General features: G+C 47.8%; 1 protein-coding gene across 1 annotated transcript in view; it reads left to right on the top strand.

The window, feature by feature from the left end:
• LOC147122656 (cystine/glutamate transporter-like) overlaps positions 1–21,034 on the top strand; it is a 294,916-nt gene that overhangs the window by 268,462 nt on the left and 5,420 nt on the right. The window contains exon 11 of the mRNA XM_086008514.1: positions 3,168–3,345. Within this exon, the coding sequence (XP_085864640.1) occupies positions 3,168–3,345 (178 nt within the window). The remainder of the gene's footprint in view (positions 1–3,167; positions 3,346–21,034) is intronic.

Consider the following 21,034-nt stretch of genomic DNA (forward strand, 5'->3'; position numbering starts at 1 on the left):
CCCTGGGGCCAAGGAGAATGGTGTGGAAGCAGACTTTTTCTTTATTTGTTTTTTTTATGGGATGTAGGCATCACCGGCAAGGCCAGCATTTATTGCCCATCCCTAATTGCTCTTGAGAAGGTGGTGGTGAGCTGCCTTCTTGAACCGCTGCAGTCCGTGTGGTGAAGGTACTCCCACAGTGCTGTTAGGGAAAGAGTTCCAGGATTTTGACCCAGCGACGATGAAGGATCGGTGATATACTTCTAAGTCAGGATGGTGTGTGACTTGGAGGGGAACTTGGAGGTGGTGCTGTTCCCATGCGCCTGCTGCCCTTGTCCTTCTAGGTGGAAGAGGTCGCGGGTTTGGGAGGTGCTGCTGAAGAAGCCTCGGCAAGTTGCTGCAGTGCATCTTATAGATGGTACATACTGCAGCCACGGTACGCCGGTGGTGGAGGGAGTGAATGTTTAAGGTGGTGGATGGGGTGCCAATCAAGCGGGCTGTTTTGTCCTAGATGGTGTCACGCTTCTTGAGTGTTGTCGGTGCTGCACTCATCCAGGCAAGTGGAGGTTGGCTAGAATTTGGGGCAGAACCCAGATACACCAGCAGTCCACCACTTTTCAGCCCCATCAAAAATTGTTGTACTCTTGAGGTCTGTGACTCCTTGGCACCCAGCATTGCTAAGGCCATAGAAGGTTGAATTAAATAAATTGCCAGACTGGATGTAGCGATGCAATGGAGCGTAGAGCAATCAATTGAAATGCCAAGAGGAAACAGAAGAAGCTTTTCAATTCATTTGCCATCACCCTCACAGAACACTGCAGCACTGCAAGCACTGAGTCGAGGTGTTGCGTCAAAATTTCACCGTCCGCCAACAGTTCAGGCGTACGTCCCAGTTGTGCTGGAAATGAGCTGGGTGGCTGCAAATAACACTTAAATGATCCTGACCCTGCGATTAGAGTATGCAGGCAGAACCTTTACCCAAGATCTGCCCCCACAAAGACCACCCCAGAAATTTTGGGGCCCGTCTGTCTCATTTACATCTGTTTCTGTCTCCTGGTTTCTCACACTCTGGGCAGAATGTTCCAGGGGGTCAGCGGGCACGATCGGTGGTGGGTCGGGTGGGAAAGTGCCGCCATGCGCCTTTCCCAATGTCGGGTCTGTCAGCGCTGAGCAGACCCGACAGGCAGCGGCGGGCGACCCAATTAATCTCACTAGCATCTAGTTGACAAATGATTAACAGGCTTTTTTAACTTACCTTTTCATTTTAACTTCATGGACATGGGAGCCATGGCTGTCAACCTGAGGTGCGAGTTCAGTGGCCATTGCTCCAGCTGATTACTTAACAGCTTCAAATGTACAGTAAAAGCTCCCACCTGACAGATCAGCAGTTTCCTCAGCCACAAGCTCTTTCTCAATCCATTTCCAGCACAGATTCTGCAGGCTTTCCACTTTCCACTCTCCATCCAGTATCACCTCATTGAAAGAACTCGCTCACCATTGACAGAATGCTTCTGTCATCTCTGCTTCACCTGCCATCTATTCCATCAACATGGGTGCCCTTTATACTGTCTCACCTTGGTCCTGGAGTGGGCCTTTGGCGTAGTGGTAGCATCCCCGCCACTGGGCCAGAAGGCATAGGGTTTCGAACCCCGCTCCAGACAGTCCCGGCAAGTGGAGTCGGAGCTCCGGCTCTAAATTCTGGGTTGACATCCAGCGGGATACTTGCGTCCGTGGGTGTGGGTGGCCCCTCCCCCCTCATATGGGTTGTGGGAGCCTGTAAAACCCTCCCGCCATAGGACTAACCACCCTAATGGCTGGTACGAAGATGGTTACGGTCACGGAAGGAGCGTTAACCACGGCCACAAATCCTTCCACCACTTCATACAGTTCCCCAAAGGGAACAGTGTGAAGACATGTACGACGACGACCTTGGTCCTCAGAATCCGACCATGATCAGCCCCAATACCAGCAGCACCAGGCACACCAGCAGCACCAACAACACCACCAACCTTCTCCACAATCAACTGATGCTTCACAGGGCATCAGCACCCGAGCAAATTGCTGGAATGTCTTCACCATGGCCAGATTTACTTCACTTGATGCTGTACACCCTAGCTGCCACATGATGCGCCAGGTTGGCACCACCCCACACCAGCACCATAATGCATCCCTACAATGACCAAACCAAGCCATTCCTTTCACACTCATCACCATTGTGAGGGGTACTGTTATGTCTCACCATACACTGCAGTTTCACTAAGCCACTTCCAAAGGTGCACACAAATCTGTTCAAGAACACAAAGTGTTGAAAATAAAGGTTTCAATGTTTAACAGCACATTAGCAGAAACTTTACATGAACATTGGATAAAACACCCAAGTGGCTGCCCTTGTGTGTTGTTAGTTGCTATGATTGGACTAGAATGAGGGTGAGTGTGAGAGGTGGCTAGTGAGATGGGGATGTGATAAGGTAGATAGAGAGGGATGCGTGGAGGTGCATGGTAAGTTGGTGTGAGTAAGGATGTGCAGGAGTAGGGTAGGGAAGGCAGAGTGATGGGGATGTGATGAGAGGCACAGCAGGATGAAGGTGAGTGTGGCTTTGTACTAACGTTTAATGATCTAATGAGAACATTGAAAGGTTTGCAGCACTGCACCCAGATCCTCATTACCAAATCCCTGCTTGTGCCCTCCTGTGCAATGTGCAACCAGGCTGTGTTGATGTCCTGGGGAGTTGTCTTCCGCCCATTGGAAGGGAAGAGAACCTCCCTGCGTGCTGTGACTCCCTCCATAAGCATACGGAGGAATAACGTTGTAAATACCAGGGCTGAGTTGACAGGCAAAATTGCCTTTTTCTGTGTTGTAACATTCTATAATTGTGTGAACAAGTTTACTCTTAATTGGAGCTCGCGCTGGTTAAATAAGCTCTTAAGCAGAATAGCCCAATTAAAAACTGCTGAGATTTTACCAGATTCCTTCCTTACTGTGAGGCTGGGTGAGTTAGAGGTCAGTATTCACCTTCACCGACTGAGTGGCAATCTGGCAGAGCAGAACACGCTTTTTAAAAATCCTCCCGATTTTTACCCCATTGAAATCTATAACGGGTGGACCATCTGCTTCCAGATCACCACCCGGGTGGTGAAGGTGAAAATGTACCCAGTTGTGTTTCAATCATTTCTCTTTGTTGTTGCAGGTGCCCCTGTTCATCCCAGCTTTCTTTGCCTTCACCTGTCTCTTCATAGTGGCATTGTCACTCTACTCTGATCCCATCAACACTGGCATTGGATTTGCCATCACTCTGACTGGTATCCCTGCCTACTATCTGTTTGTGGTGTGGGACAAAAAGCCAAAGTGCTTCAAAAGACTGATGAGTAAGTAATGTATCTCTCCACTTCAGTACACAAGATAAACCTCTGCATGTATTTTTCCCACTCCACTGTGCGCTGTCACCTAGAGTTTTGGAGCCTGCGTTTTGGTCGAACAGTTGTATTGTGTGGGATTTTTTTTCTGCCTGGCTGCTACCAAAAATGACATACATGATACCCAACCATCTTGTCCATAACACGCACTTCCTGCTCCCTCGGCCCTGTCCCACTAAACTGCTGACCACCCAACTTCCTTTTCTGGCTCCCACCTTAGCTGATATTGTTAACGGTTCTCTTTCCTCAGGCACTGTCCCCCTCTCCTTCAAATCTCCCATCATCATTCCTCTCCTCAAAAAACCTCTCCAAAGTCCTTGAACGTGTTGTCGCCTCCCAAATCTGTGCCCATCTTTCCCGGAACTCCATGTTTGAATCCCTCCAATCAGGTTTCCGCCACTGCCACAATACCGAAACGGCTCTTATCAAAGTCACAAATGACATCCTATGTGACTGTGACAAAGATAAATTACCCCTCCTCGTCCTTCTCAACCTGTCTGCAGCCTTTGACACAGTTGACCACTCCATCCTTCTCCAACACATTTCCACCATCGTCTAGCTGGGTGGGACTGCACTCACCTGGTTCCATTCTTATCTATCTAATTGTAGCCAGAGAATCACCTGCAATGGCTTTTCTTCCTGCTCCCGCATTGTTACCTCTGCTGTCCCCCAAGGATCTATCCTTGGCCCCCTCCTATTTCTCATGGACATGCTGCCCCTCGGTGACACCATCTGAAAACACAGCGACAGTTTCCACATATATGCTGACGACACTCAACTCTACCTCACCACCACCTCTCTTGACCCCTCCACGGTCTCTAAATTGTCAGCCTGCTTGTCCGACATCCAGTACTGGCTGAGCCGAAATTTCCTCCAACTAAATATTGGGAAGACCGAAGCCATTGTCTTCGGTCCCAGCCACAAATTCCATTCTGTAGCCACTGACACCATTCCTTACCCTAGCATCTGTCTGAGGCTGAATCAGACTGTTCGCAACCTTGGTGTAATATTTGACCTTGAAATGAGCTTCCAGCTACATATCCATGGCATAACTAAGACCACCTAGTTCCACCTCCGTAACATCGCCCGTCTCTGCCCCTGCCTCAGCTCATCCGCTGCTGAAACCCTCATCCATGCCTTTGTTATCTCTAGATTTGCCTATTCCAACACACTCCTGGCTGGCCTCCCACATTCTACCCTACGTAAACTTGAGGTCAGCCAAAGCTCGGCTGCCCGTGTCCTAACTCGCACCAAGTCCCATTCACCCATCACCCCTGTGCTCGCTGACCTACATTGGCTCCCAGTTAAGCAATGCCTCGATTTTAAAATTCTCATCCTTGTTTTCAAATCCCTCCATGGCCTCACCCTTCTCTATCTCTGTAATTTCCTTCAGCCCCACAACCCCCCGAGATATCTGCGCTCCTCAAATTCTGCCCTCTTGACCATCCCTAATTTTAATCGCTCAACCATTGGTGGCCATGCCTTCAGCTGTCTAGGCTCCAAGCTCTGGAATTCCCTGCCTAAACCTCTCTGCCTCGCTACCTTTTTTTCCTCCTTTAAGACGCTCCTTAAAACTTACCTCTTTGACCAAGCTTTTGGTCATCTGCCCTAATTTCTCCTTACGTGGCTCGCTGCCAAATTTTGTTTTATAACACACCTGTGAAGCGCCTTGGGACGTTTTACTACGTTAAAGGCGCTATATAAATGCAAGTTGTTGTTGTTGTTGTCATCATGATACAAACTGCACATGTTGGAAATCGTAAATAAAAACTGAAAATGGTGGAGGTGCACAGTAGGAGCACCAGCATCCAAAAATGCAGGTTAATGTTTTGGATGGGACTCTTCGCCAGAACTGGTTAATCTGTCTTTCTCTTTCAGATGTTGACTGCTCTGTGCACTTCCAGTTATTAGGTATTTCAGTTATGTAAGACATTTTCAATCTGTTCTCTGGAGCAATGATCGATAATTCAGAAGTATTAAAAGAAAAACAATTTTCCCTGTGCAGCATGGAGCTGTCACTACTCCTCTGCTACCTACCTGATTTGAGCAGCTCACTCAGGCATGAACATTTCATCAACTTTGTAAAATTATTTTGAGTATTTGTCTGGGGGGAAAAAAATTGTTTATCCAAAATTAAAATGGAACAGAGGAAATGAGCACAACACTGGGAGCCGAATAAAGAGTAATCTTTCACCAGTCTAGAAGATGCATATAGATCCTGCATATCACTGAACGATTACTGAGAGTCACTGTTCGATGATTGGTTTCACCACAATCTCCTAGATACCTCCATTAGGTTTTCATTATTGGCCAGGTAGTAGGTGAGTAACTCCTGCCAGTAATTCTCTGGTGGTCGATCAGTGAACTGCGCCCAATATATATCTGTTTCTGCACTCTCTGGAAGTTTTCTGGCGTATGTTGGTACAGAGATTTCCCGGCATTCTAGGGAAAGAATGCATCCATGCTTCGAGAAGCCTAATGGGTGGAGGTGACTGTGTTGCCTAGAAACCTAGAATAGCTCGTACATTGGACCCCTGGATTGACATGGGGATTTCTTGGAAAAGCACATTTTATGGTCCCTATTTGAGAACAGGAAGGAAAAAAACCAAGCTCAGCCCTATTAAATATTAAATGTTTCATTGAAAACTCATTATAAGATCACCAGACGATGAAACTTACCTGTTACTCCTGTAAGTGATGCTGTAATCAGTATTTTCAATGTTAAAGGTATCACATCATGTGACACACAATAGCTGATGTAGTGAGAGTATATCACCCTGCAATTTGATCGCCAGGTTCCAACAAAACCTTCGAAATGCTTTCTGAATTTATTTTGCCACCATTTTTAACTGAAATTTCTACTGTCCAAAATCACGCATTCAAAAATTACATATTTTACAATAGCATAATTAAATGTATTCATTGCCTTTTGTGTCTTGTAATGCCTTTTACTTATAGGTCTCTGCCTCTGCCTCTCCCAAAAGCCTGAACTTGGAGATATTTTTGCCCAGAGCTGTGACTCTATGAGCTAAAGTTGGAGAGTGGGGATAAAGGGAAAATACTCTGATTGGTGGGACATGAAAAGTGGTGTTCCTCAGGGATCTGTACTGGGGCCTCAGCTTTTCACCATATTTATTATTGATTTGGATGAAGAAATAGAGAGTTATTATATCTAAGTTTGCAGATAACACTAAGTCAGAAGGGACAGTAAGTAGTGAAGATGGGAGCTAGATGTTGCAAAGGAACAGAGTCAGATTAGGTAAGTGGGCAAAATTATGGTAAATGGAGTTCAGTGTGGTCAAGTGTGAGGTCATCAATTTTGGACCCAAGAGAGATAAATTGGAGTATTGTGTAAATGGTGAGAAATTAGGAACTGTTAAGGAGCAAAGAGCTGTGGGAGTCCAAATACACAAATCATTAAAAAGCTAGTACAGGTAGAACGTCCCAAATCCGGCAATCTCGGGACCAAGGCCGAGCCAGTTTTCGGGTTTTTCCGGACTTCGGAACGTGTTTCTGATGTCCGAAGTCCGGAAACGCCCGAGCCCAGGTTGCGGTATTTCCAGACTATGGACATCAGAAACACCTGCCAAGTCCGGAAATGCCTGGGCTCAGGTTGCGCTTTTGGTAAGCCTCCCTCAGGGTGTCCGGATTCCAGAACATTTTACGGATTCCGGAACCCGACCACCAATCGTCCCGGAGTCCAGATTCCGGAACACTCCGGATCCCGGAACTCCGGATTTGGGACGCTCAACCTGTAGACAGGCACAAAATGCAATCAAAAAGGCTTTTTTTTGTATTCGTTCATGGGATGTGGGCATCGCTGGCAAGGCCAGCATTTATTGCCCATCCCTAATTGCCCTCGAGAAGGTGGTGGTGAGCCGCGTTCTTGAACCGCTGCAGTCCGTGTGGTGAAGGTGCTCCCACAGTGCTGTTAGGAAGGGAGTTCCAGGATTTTGACCCAGCGACAATGAAGGAACAGCGCTATACTTCCAAGTCAGGATGGTGTGTAACTTGGAGGGGAATTTGGAGGTGGTGGTGTTACCATGTGCCTGCTGCCCTTGTCCTTCTAGGTGGTAGAGGTCGCGGGTTTGGGAGGTGCTGCCAAAGAAGCCTTGGCGAGTTGCTGCAGTGCATCTTGTAGATGGTACACACTGCAGCCACGGTGCACTGGTGGTGGAGGGAGTGGATAAATTGCCAATCAAGCAGGCTGCTTTGTCCTGGATGGTGTTGACCTTGAGTGTTGTTGGAGCTGCACTCATCCAGGCAAGTGGAGAGTATTCCATCACACTCCTGACTTGTGCCTTGTAGATGGTGGAAAGGCTTTGGGGAGTAAGGAGGTGAGACACTCGCTGATAGAATGTTGGCCTTTATTGCAAAGGTGCTGGAATACAAAGGGCAGGAAGTTATGTTTCAGTTGTATAGCATCTTGGTCAGACCCGATCTGGAATATTGTATTCAGTTTTGGGCAACGCACCTCAGGAAGGATATATTGGCCTTGAGGGGGTACAGTGCAGATTTACCAGAACGACACTGAGGCTTAAAGGGTTAAATTATGAGGACAGCTTGCATTCCCTTAAGTATAGAAGATCAAGGGCCTAGAAATTCGGTGGCGCCCCCAAGCTCGCCTGGGCGCCGGAATTACCGCTCCAGACGGAGCCGCTTGCGCCAGCCCGATATTCAGTTTCAGCGCCCCAAACGGAAGCGGGGCGCTGCTCGAGGCACCCCGCATCCCTCTTGGGGCGCTGCAACTGAATATCACAGCGCAACGTGCCGCAGCGCCACACGCTGCGGCACGGCGCGCTGCGGTACTGCAGGCCTTCCTCCCCTTCTTAAAGGGGAGGGGCCTGCACCAGCGCGATCAGCGATCGCGAGTGCCGGCAAAAGAGCCCGGCACCGAGGAGAAGTGCCGGGCTCTTGGGACACAGCCGGCACTGCCCGGGGGGGGGGCGGGGGCTCAGGAGGCCGGGGACGGCAGCGCAAGGAGGTGCTGGCAGGCGGCCAGCAAAAAAAATGGCCACCCCGCAACCTCCCCTTTAATTAGCGCCACTACCGCCGCAGGTAGGCCCCCCTGAACCGGTCGCAAATTGTGACCGGCGTTACAACGGGGGGTGCGACAAAATATCGCGATCAGGGTGGTAGCGGGGTGCTGCGCACACCAATGACGTCATTGGTGGTGGCGCAGCGCTACAGGCTAACGCCGCCATTAGCGCCCCGCTAAATTTCGCGGGAGGTGTGGCCAGTGGCGCTAAACCCACTAAGTGCCCTCTTTGGGCACTAACTGGTGGCGCAGCCCACCGAATTTCTAGGCCAAGGTGTTTAAAATGTTAAGAGTATTTGACAGGGTAGCTACAGAGAAATTATTTCCTCTGGTGGGGGGGTTCAAAAATAAGGGGAAATAATCTCAAAATTAGAGCTAGGCCATTTTGGAGTAAAATCAGGAAGCACTTTTTCACACACAGGGCAGTAGAAATCTGGAACTCTCTCACCTAAAAGGCTGTAGATACTGGGTCAATTGGAGCTTTCAGGATTGGGATAGATACAGATTTTTGTTAGGTAAGCATATCAAAGGATATGGAGCAAAGGCAAGAAAATGGAGTTGAGGTGCAGATCAGCCATGATCTACTTGAATGGCAGAGCAGGCTTGAGGGGCTGAATGGCCTACTCCTGTTCCTAATGTTCCTGTGCTTCCAGCTTTACCCCACAGCAGGTCATGGTCCCTTTAAGTAGTACTGCAAATAGCTGCCTCTGACCTAATCCAGCTCATGGTTTGTGGACGGATTGAGGGTGCAATGGCTACAGCACTGATTGACATAAAAATGGTATTTGAGTCCTAACAACATCACAGGAACCTCATTTTAATACATTCATTAGGTTCCCTTCAGTTTTTGCTGGAAGAGTTGTCCGCCTAATTTGAGGTCTACCTGAAAATCAAAATAGGAAAGCCTCTGGCAGTAAGTAGGCAATGTTTTCTTGTGATTTTCATCTTGCTCTGTTCACGTCAAAAAATGGAACAGTAGAGAGACAAAAATAAACTCCCATAGTTTTGTTCCACATTCTAATTTAAATTTCTTTTTTGTAAAAAGTTGAATTTTGAAAGAAAACCATGGGCAGGATTTTCATTGGGCCGTGGAGGCGGGATTGGAGGCGTGTGGGGGGTTAAAATTGCAAAAACTGGCGTGCGGGCCCAACCCCACCTCCATCCCGCCTCCAAGCAATTTTCATTAACTCGTGTCTGATGGTCCCGTCTCCGTCCTGCCTCCAAGAGGCGGGATAGGCCATTAAGGCCCTTAACAAGCACTAAATAGCCTCTATAATGCCATTTTGAAAAGCCTTTGCGATTTAAACCCTTTTCCCATGTGAAACACGCCTGTTCTGAAACACGACGATGAAACCTGGCGGGAGCATAATTGGATTGCTGACTATCAGCTGCAGCTCAACCATTAAAGAGATTTGATCAGCCATCATTTGCAGGTGGCAGGACTTTGTAGTCTCAGGTCTGGGAGAACTTTTAGAAGGCATAACCACAGCTGTGGAAGTTTGGAGCCTGACACCCATCTCCAGTGTGACCTCCTGCGAAACCCCTCTTGCCACCCTCAATGAGCGCTTCCTCAACTGAGGCATATACCAGAAGCATGGGAGCCATTTATTTCCTTCCCTTCTGGACATTAGATGAGGATGAACACCAGCTGCGGCACCAGCAGAACCAAGAACAACAGCACCAACAGCAGCAGCACCAACAGCAGCAGCAACAACAGGAGCGCCAAGCTGCTACTCACCCACCTGAAGCTGCACAGGCCAGAAGGGGCCAGCGCATGGAAGCCCGTCGGCGCAGGAGATACCCCCTAAACAGGGTCTACAGACACAGGGTCAGCTACCTCAACATGTTTGAGCAGCAGTGCCAAAGGTGGCTCCGACTTTCGCGAGAGGTAGTGGGTGACATCTGCGCAATGCTGCAACAACACCTGCAGGCCAGAGGATCAGGTGGACAAACCTTACCAATGGCCGTCAAAGTCACCACCGCACTCAACCTTTTTGCCTCAGGCTCAGTCCAGGGATCAGCAGCAGACATCAGCGGCATCTCCCAGGTGGCTGCGCACACTTGCATCACGCAGGTAACCGATGCCCTCTTTGCCACTGCGCACAATCACATCCATTTCACCAAGGATCAAGCAAGTGTCACAGTGCGAGCGGTTGGATTAGCTAATCTGGCAGCCTTTCCAAGGGTGCAGGGCGTCGTTGACTGCACACGTGGCCTTTAAGGCACCCCATCGCAATCTAGGTATTTTTGTCAACCACAAGGGCTTCCACTCCCTTAACGTTCAGCTGGTGTGTGTCCACAAGAATGAAATTTTGCATGTTTGTGCCAAGTACCCTGGCAGTTGCCATGACTCCTTCATACTGCGCCAGTCTAGTGTGCCTCCGCTATTCAGTCCGCCAGACCAGCTTAACGGATTGCTACTTGGAGACAAGGGCTAATGACGCCGTTCAGGAGACCATCCAACGAAGCTGAGGAGAGCTACAACTCCAGCCACATGTCCACCAGAGCCATAATCGAGCAAACCATCGGTTTGATGAAGATGCGCTTCAGATGCCTGGATAGATCCCGTGGAGCCCTGCAGTACTCAGCAGCCAGGGTCTCCAGAATCATCGTGGTTTGCTGTGCACTTCACAACATGGCACAGCGTCGTGGCTTGCAGATTCCTGAGGACCAAGTGGCTCGTCACATATCCTCCTCAGATGAGGAGGAGGAGAAGGAGGAGAGCGAAAACAAACACCTTGCAGAGGCCCATCAACCAGCGGCAGTAGTACGCGAGAACATTGCTGCCCGGGATGCAAGGAACGCACTCATCTTGGCCAGATTTGCTTAACCTAGCCAATCAAGCACTTTTGCCTCGCAGCTTCTTACCTGAGCATCGACAATGGCCAAGGGCCAGCTGATTCCTAGCAATTTGACCACCATACTGAGAATTGCAAGTAATCCTAAGCCCTCAACGTGAAAGTCCCATTTGCAAAATGACACACGCCACAACTACAGCAGTAGCCATCAGATTTTTTATTTACATTATTCATCTGATGGCTTTTTCACATAAAACATAAAATTCCACCAAAGTGACTACCCTTGTGACTATTTATGCAGTATCTTTCTCTTACGCGTGCTCCTACGTGGTGTTTCCCCTGTGGCTTCAGCAGATGTGGAGGCCCCTTGCTCACTTTCCTGCTGCTCCTGTCTCGACACCTTTGGCGGGCGTCCTCTGGGGTTGCGAACCTGTGAGGGCTCGGCAACAGTCTGCTGCTCCTGCGGCTGTGCAGGGGTTGAGACGCAGATCTCAGATGGGTGTGGACTCTGGTGAGGCTCTGACAAGGGTTCTGCAGTGGCATGGAAGTGTGAACGCTTGGAGAGGAGCCCCCACTTCCTTGATGTCTGCCATCAACTTCCCTCTCATGGGTCAGGTCCCCCTCAGCGCTTGCAAGTGGCTTGAGAGCACCTTGCTGCACATCAGGGGGGCCATGGGGACCCGTACCTGCACTGGCAGTCCTACTCAGAATGACTTCCATGAAGGTCTGGTTTCTCTGTTCAATAGATGACCATCGCTTTCTGCACTCTGGTGACTTATCACCTCCATGGAGGTTGCCATCCTTTCCATGGTGATGCGTTCATGCGTCAATGACTCCACAAAGGCTCTTCTCATGTTTGCTATGGATTCCTCCATTCGCTCCACACTCGCAGCGACCCTGGAGACAAAACCTGCCAGAGACTCCTGCATCTGTTCCTGGAGTTCCAGCACCGCTGATCTTATGGATGGACCCAGAGGCAGAGAGTCGATATGCAGCTGAGCCGAGCTGGCAGAGTCCTGCGCCCTCCGACTAGGACTCTCCACTGCTGTCCCTGTCTCCACAATCTGCTGATGCTCACTTGTGAACTGTGATACACCAGGTGACAACACTACTCTATGTCCCGAAGGTCCCACCGAGATGTGAGTGTCTGCGCTGGTGCTGGGTGCGCTGAATTCTGCTGACGCTGCGTCCTCAGAGGTTGCAGCTTCCTCTGAGGAGTCTTGCGGCTCATGCTGTTCCTCCTGGCTAGTGGGGACGGGTGCTTGCGATGGTCCTGTGGGGGAGTAAAGGAAAGAGTCAGAGATGTGATGCCAAGGTTACATGCACATTTCATATTGCAGATGGTCATTAGTCCATCTGTTTGAGCTTCAGAATCATTATCAGCGACTCATGCAATGTCAATGAGATGGAAAACTATTCTGTCACCAGCTTGCTGTGATGCACCCCTCTGTCCGTCCCCCACTTGCGCATCTTCCTCCACTCCTACGATCTCCAGGACCGCCTCCTCCCAGGGGGTGAGGTGGGCTACTGAGGGTGGCCCTCCTCCTGTCCTCGCTCTTTCTTGCTTATTGTGAGCTCTCTTTTCCTGCAATGAGGGAACAAGTGGAGGTTGAGTGAGAATGAAGGAGTGAGTGTAGAGATTCCATAGCACAGATACTTAGAAGGAGACAAAGATGGAGTGAGGTGGCAAGACCAAGGGCCCTCCCTGTGTGTTATCAGTTGTTTTCATAGCATCACAGTGATAGGGAGTGTGAGGGCTGCATTGTTGAATAGTTAGGTGAATGTGACCATAGAGAGGGAATGGGTAAGGGTGCATGGATGTCAGTGTCAAGTGGGATGTGGAGGAAGAGATTGCTAAAGCTGAGTGCTGGTGAGGAAAGGCAATGGGGATCAGATTGAGGGTGATGGGAAATTCATACACACTTTTCCAGTGCGCAGAAGGTCATGAAATCTCTTCCTGCATTGAATCCAGGTTCTGCGGGTTACGGATAATGAGTTGACCTCCTCTGCCACCTGGATCAACACAGCCTTGGTCTGCTGGGGAGGCTTCTTCCTCCCTGAAGAAGGGAAGAGCACCTCTTTATGAGCTCTTGCTCCCTCAACTAAAGCCTGCAAGGCAACATCATCAAACCTCGGAGCAGCCCTAGCTCTCTCGCTGGCCATTCTTCCTCCAGGTCCCTGTAGCATGAAAGGCCAAAAGGTTGGCAGTCTGCAGAAGAAGCAAGGCTTGTTGCAGATCTTAAATGCAGCAGCAATGATGACGTCATCGGAGGCGACTTTCAGACTGGAAAAACTCATTTGCCATGGGTTCCCACACGTTGGAACTCAATTGGCCAATTAAGTTAAAATCGTATCAATCTCCCACATCGATTTAGATTCGGGTGGATAACTCAAAATGTGGATTACACAACCCCAGCCCGCCCCTGAATTAAAATCCAGCCCCATGTCTCTTTGAGGCAAACAGAGGTGTAGGAGGTAACTGATTGAGGGCAACCGGACATCTGGCCTCTTTGGGGGAGCAAATGGGCGTGGGGAGATTGGATGGAGGTCTACGAGTCAAGTGAGTGATAGTGGAGCAAGGGAAAGGGAGGAAACAAGGATTCAGCAGGTAGTTAAAAGAGGAAGAAATGGGTTAGTGATAGAAGTGAAATGGTCGTATGAATGTGAATGAGGATTGGGAAAGTGAAGGAGTTGGGGATATGATGGGAGCCAGTGGGCGGGAGAAGAATGATAGTTTGAAGGAGGTGATGTGATGGGAGCCGCTCAGAGGTACATTCCCCACCACTCCCATTACAATTGCAGCTGTTGGTAGTTCCTGTCCCCAGCACACCATGCAATATCACCCATCACCTCACACCTGAAAGGAAAGAAGAAAAAGAGAGATTTGTTAATGATACATTCAGCAAGATTTTGGGAAGGGTCTTTGCTGAAACAACCAGAAACTGGTTCCAATTTTTTGAGAAGTTCCACGGTTCTTAGCCTATCCCATTTCTTCACGGAGCATTAAGTGGGCCCACATCAGTAAAAGGGGAACATTACAGCAGCGTCTAATATTTTATGACTGATTATGTTTGCTGAAGTAACATCATTCTTTTGATTCAGCTTGTGCTCCCTTGGTCTGCAGTTACTACAAAGATACATTTTCCAACCTGACATTTAATCCATTGATACAAATCACTTCAGAGGCGCAGTGTTCCTTTGCTGTACGATTGTTCCTCTCGTGTGGGTTCAATGCAGTTAACACAGCATCACTCATACTGGAACAGTGCCTTTCTACTAAACGCTACCTCTCTGACTGCTGGAACATTTATCCAATAGCTGAGGAAATTTCTAATGAGCTGATTGGCTGCTTTCCATTCAGTAGGTACTTTAGCAGCACTGACAGCTGAAGAGGAGGTAGTGGGCTGTGTAACTAAAGTTTGTACTATTGCATAAAAAAACACTCCTTCCCCTTGTGAAAAGGATGAAGGTCGGCGCATTGTTAAAAAAAATGTAATTTTGGACATCTTTGTTACTTAGGTTGTGGTCTACCTTGTCACCATTTTTTAAATTATGTCAGCATTAGTTAAAAAAATTAGAGAATATCAATGGGGTTGAGCTGGAGTAAGTATGTGGAAAGACTTAGGCCGGAATTTTCCCCTAAAAAAACGGGTGGGTTTGGAGCGTGGGAAGTTAAAATGTTAAAAATGAGATTCCTGACATGATCCCGCCTTCAATTCGGCCACTTCCGGTTTTCCCGGAGGCGGGACGGAGGTTGGGTGACCAACCCTCTCCCAGCGGGCGTTACCTCAATTTAAACATTGTAACGAGGCTGGAAGCATCTATTTTCCCCGCCATTTTAAATTTAACTGCCTGGGGACGAGTTTCACACAATTCTTGAAACCCGGCAGTTAAACCTACCTACCTCCCAGATCCAGGGTCCCGTCCATACCCACCCCCCGTGATCGGAGACCACCCCCCGCCAACGGGGCCTCCGGTCACCACCATGAGGCCATCCCCCCACCCACAGGCCTCCCCTCCAACCCGCCTACCAGGTGAATATCGCGGCCTACATTTTTATTTTGAAGCAAATGAACTTGGAATAGATGCCAAAAAAAAGCAATTTTGCTTATAATTTGCAGACCTACAACATCTACATTGGTTAAGAATCTGTTCGCTCCTGCCCTAAAAACAAAATATATGAGGGGTTAGTCCAATGATCAGAAAGCACCTGAGCCCAAATCTACTTGCAGAAAGGTTCTTTTCTTTTATTATTTGTTCATGGATTGTGGACGTCGCGGGCAATTTATTGCCCATCCCCAATTGCCCTTGAGAAGATGGTGGTGAGCCGTCTTCTTGAACTGCGGCAGTCTGTGTGATGAAGGTACTCCCACAGTGCTGTTATGGAGGGAGTTCCAGGATTTTGACCTAGCGACGATGAAGGAACGACGATTTACTTCCAAGTCAAAATGGTGTATGACTTGGAGGGGAACTTGGAAGTGGTGGTGTTCCCATGCGCCTGCTGCCCTTGTCCTTCTAGGTGGTAGAGGTCACGGGTTTGGGAAGTGCTGCCGAAGAAGCCTTGGCGAGTTGCTGCAGTGCATCTTGTAGATGGTACACACTGCAGCCACGGTATGCCGGCGGTGGAGGGAGTGAATGTTTAAGGTGGTGGATGGGGTGCCAATCAAGCAGGCTGCTTTGTCCTGGATGGTGTCGAGCTTCTTGAGTGTTATTGGAGCTGCACTCATACGGGCAAGTGGAGAGTATTCCATCACACTCCTGACTTGTGCCTTGTAGATGGTGGAAAGGCTTTGGGGTGTCAGGAGGTGAGACACTCGCCGCAGAATACCCAGCCTCTGACCTGCTCTTGTAGCCACAGTATTTATGTGGCTGATCCAGTTAAGTTTCTGGTCAATGGTGGCCCCCAGGGTGTTGATGGTGTGGGATCCAGCGATGGTAATGCCATTGAATGGAAAGGGGCGGTGGTTAGACGCTCTCTTGTTGGAGATAGTTACTGCCTGGCACTTGTGTGGCGCGGATGTTACCTGCCACTTATCAGCCCAAGCCTGAATGTCACCCAGGTTGTGCTGCATGCAGGCATGGACTGCTTCATTATCTGAGGAGTTGCGAATGGAACTGAACACTGTGCAATCATCAGCGAACATCCCCACTTCTGACCTTATGATGGAGGAAAGGTCATTGATGAAGCAGCTGAAGATGGTTGGGCCTAGGACACTGCCCTGAGGAACTTCTGCGGTGATGTCCTGGGGCTGTGATGATTGACATCCAACAATCACAACCATCTTCCTTTGTGCTAGGTATGATTCCAGCCAGTGGAGAATTTTCCCCCGGATTCCCATTGACTTCAATTTAACTGGGGCTCCTTGATGCCACACTTAGTCTAATGCTGCCTTGATGTCAAGGGCAGTCACTCTCACCTCACCTCTGGAATTCAGCTCTTTTATCCATGATTGGACCAAGGCTGTAATGACGTCTGGAGCCGAGTGGTCCTGGCGGAACCCAAACTGAGCATCGCTGAGCAGGTTATTGGTGAGTAAGGGACACTTGATAGCATTGTCGTCGATATCTTCCATCACTTTGCTGATGATTGAGTGTAGACTGACGGGGCAGTAATTGGCCGGATTGGATTTGTCCTGCTTTTTGTGGACAGGACATGCCTGGGCAGTTTTCCACATTGTCGGATAGATGCCAGTGTTGTAGCTGTACAGGAACAGCTTGGCTAGAGGTGGGGCTAGTTCTGGAGCACAAGTCTTCAGCACGACAGCCGGGATGTTGTGGTGCCCATAGCCTTTGCTGTATCCAATGCACTCAGCCGTTTCTTGATATCACGTGGGGTAAATCGAATTGGCATCATCCACTCGTCACTTCTGGCTGAATATAATTGCAAATGCTTCAGCTTTGTCTTTCGCATTCACGTACTGGTCCACCACCATTCACGACTGGATGTGGCGGGACTGCAGAACTTTGATCTTATCCGTTGATTGTGGGATCGCCTAGCTCTGTCTATAGCATGCTGCTTCCGCTGTTTAGCATGTATGTAGTCCTGTGTTGTAGGTTCCCCAGATTGACACCTCATTTTTAGGTACACCTGGTGCTGCACCTAGCATGCTCTTCTGCACTCCTCATTGAACCAGGGTTGGTCCCTTGGCTTGATGGTAATGGTAGAGTGAGGGATATGCCGGGCCATGAGGTTACAGATTGTGGTGGAATACAATTCTGTTTAACCAGAGGAGGCAAAGGGATGATGAAAATGTTGCTCAGTTTGTGGCAGAACTGAGTAAAATGTGCGAAACTTGACTTTGGTGGGCTTCTTGACAATGCAATAGGGGACCGCTTTGTCAGAGGTTTGAAAGGAAAGTCAATACAGAGGAAACTGTTGGTAGAAGACAGACTCACATAGATGTCTTGTAACAGCACTTGGAATGGAGACTGCTGGCAGGCATGACAGCGAGTTACATGCCACAGGTCCAACAGCTCCGAAGTGAACAGACACTCAACCATGTTGGAGGTGTGGTGAAAGAAATCATCCAGACGATGTTTTTGTAAGAAGGTCATATAACAGAACTGCACAGAATCTGGTCATTTAGCTAAGAGTTGCCAGAAGCCAGTAGATGCTGCTAGGTTGGAGGCAGGGAGAAGAAAAGAAAGCTCCAAGTCATATCATAGCACTTTGAGGAATCAACAGAAGGAAAGACAAAAATCCAAGAGAATGTATTAAGTGTAAATTTGAATTGGACACTGGGGCTGCAGTAACTATTATGTCATCAAAAGAATATAAGGTAAAGTTTGGGGAAATTGCCCTACAATAATTCGACATTTTACTGAAAAGTTATTCTGGACACCCATTGCCAGTCCTTGGGGAAAATAATAGGCAGTAGCCCTTTTGAGTGTGCTAATCAGGGGCTGAACACCTGTTTTAGGACCCCAATGCCAAAATCAGCAAAAACTGGGCAGAGCACGCGCTGCACGTGTTCCTCTCAGTTTATCCGGGTTTACAGCGGCCTAGCCAACAGGCCGTTAAAGGCCCGCTGGAGGCCGCTGAGGAACGGTAAGCTTTCATCTCTTCATGTGGAGCCAAGAGAAGCAGGAGTGCCATTCCTGGATCCACAGCAATGCCGCTTGCTGCTGCCGTGTTCATCACCCTCCCATTCACCTTACCCCGCTTACCCCTCAGTACGTAGCTGTGGGCTGGCTCAGACACCAAGCTGCCCGAATTTTGAGAAGGCCCCCAGATGGAAGGCTGCAACAGGATGCCCAATTGGCATCCGCAGCTCGTCGGTATTATGTAGATGAGGCCAAATTTCCAGCGAGTCTCAGGCCTTCATCTTCGTTGCAGGCCAATCGCTCCGCCCACTTTGCACCGGTTTCCAGTGGGAGACCAATTTCCCCACCTGTAAGTAGCTGAAGACCAACAGGCCCCTGTTTATCACCTCAACCATCCCAGAACAGAGCCTGTCCAATTTTCTGACTATTTATTTAAATGGGCAGACGATCAGGCAGACTCTGTTACAGGTGTAAAATCTGCACGCCCGATTTTACACTATGTGCTCTACCCATCTGATCCTTTACGCCTGAGCGCAGTAATAGGAAGTTTTGGCCTGAGTCCCACACTAATGACACCAGTCATATTTACCTCAGTGTGCTACAGTTACAGAATCTGTCACTCCATAATGATTAATCTTGTTACCATATCCCATTCAAAATCCTACTTAGGTATGTCCTGCGGTTTATTGATTTTATTTTGCAGAAAAGTTATTCCTTGTTGAACAAATTGAATCGAGCATGCCAAGTAATCCTGAAAAACAATTGAACATCACTGCAGACCACCACAAAATCATAACTTTTGTATCCCATTGTATTCCTAAGGAACCAGCATGGATTGTGGAGGAATTACGACAGGCATATAGCCAGTCAATTGCTAGGGAATTGGGATAGACATCATGCAACTAGACTGCAAATTAGGCCATGCACTCAGCCACTACACTGACTCAAAATTAGAGATAAATACACAGCTACTGAACTGCTGAGGAACCCATAGAACCATAACATTTACAGCACATGCAGTAGCTATTCAGTGTATCTTCCCTCTACCTGTGCTAGTTCCTTAAATGGAGCTGTCTACTTTAATTATATTCTCTCTTTCTCTGCATCCTTTTTAAATTCTTCCTTTTCGAATGCTTGTCCAATTTTCATTTAACTCGTGTTATAGTCCCTACCTCAATCGCCACCTGTAGTAAAGCATTCCATGTTGTTCTAACCATATTTGTGAAAAATGTCTTCTAACTTCCTTCTTCGTTCTTCTAGGAGCAATCCTGAGTCTCTATCCTCTTGTAACTGATTTACTAACCAGTGGAAACTATCTTTCACTAGTTAGCCTCTGAATATTTTTTATAATTTTGGAAATCTCTATTAAGATCCCTCCTGATCCTTTTCTATTCTAGTGAAAAATCACCCAATTTTTCAAGCATTTCTTCATAACTATAACCTCACATTCCTGGTACCATTCTAGTGAATCTTTGTTGTACCCCTTCCATGGGTCTACTTCCCTTCCTGTAATGCAGTGCTGAGAACTGCACTCAATACTCCAGTTGTAACTTAGTCAATGTCTTGTATATATTCAACATCACCTCATTGCTTTTATATTGAATGGCCAAATGAATAAAACACATTTATTTATCCTATTTAGAGCCTTTCTGCCTGCACCTTTAAAGATCACTCTGATATTTCTCTATTCCTTCATTTTAAGAGTCTTACCACTTAAGGTATACTTCCTTTCACTGTTCTTTTTCACGAATTGTACTTCTTCACATTTCTCTGCATTGAGTTGGATCTGCCTCGAATATTACCACTCTAACTTATCCATATCATTCTACAATCTTTGTATTATTCCTCACAATCTGCCATACTGCCTGCTTTGGTATCATCAGCGAACTTTGATATTATTTCCTTGTGCCAAATCATTTTTTTTAAATGGAAAACAAAAGAGGTTCCAGCACGGCTCCTTGGAACACACCATTAACTATATCTCACCAATCTGAAAAACATGCATTTACACCCTTTTCTTTGCTGTCTGTCTCCTAGCTATCCCTCTATCCATTTGGCTAGATTTTCTTTAATGCCATGTGCCTTAAATTTACTCTCTCCTAGCCTTCCTAATCTCTCTCCTTTTGTTTCATTTTATAATATCCATAGTTTTCTTCTGTATCCCCTCTCTTAATCTCATACTTCTTTTTCAAACTCATTGGGGGTAATTATGATTTTGGGCGATAGAGTAAAACTGGCGATATCGGATCAGCTGCATTGATAGAAATGAAAATCGGGAGAGGCGAATAACAGGCGGCTGATCCTATATTATCAGCTTTACACTATCACCCAAAGTCAAAATAACCTCCGTTATTTCTCTAACCTCTCTATTTGTCCATGGAACCCCTGCTTTTGACCTATCCCCTTTAGTCCCCTTAGTCAGAATGCATTTCACCTGTACCTTGCTCATTTCCCATTTCAATATCTCTAATTGCTTCTTCGATGTTTTATCTTCCATTTTTTCACCAATTAATCTGGGCTAGGTCTCCTTCCACACCATTGAAATTAGCTAATTTCCAGTCCCAACAGGTTTATCTTGAGCTCAACTTTGTCTTTGCTTATTTTCAAGGTGAATCTAATTAGGTTATGTCACTAATTTCCCACGTGCTGTCCTACTTGCAGGTTGCTTACTTGTCCTACTTCATTACCCAGAACTAGAGCTAGCACTGCATCTGTCCTTGTTGCACATGCAACATACTTTTAAGGAAACGGTTCTGGATGC

Source organism: Somniosus microcephalus, chromosome 2, assembly GCF_052327205.1.
Source record: "Somniosus microcephalus isolate GS21.2 chromosome 2, FLI_Smic_1.0, whole genome shotgun sequence".
In the NCBI taxonomy this organism is placed as follows: domain Eukaryota; kingdom Metazoa; phylum Chordata; class Chondrichthyes; order Squaliformes; family Somniosidae; genus Somniosus; species Somniosus microcephalus.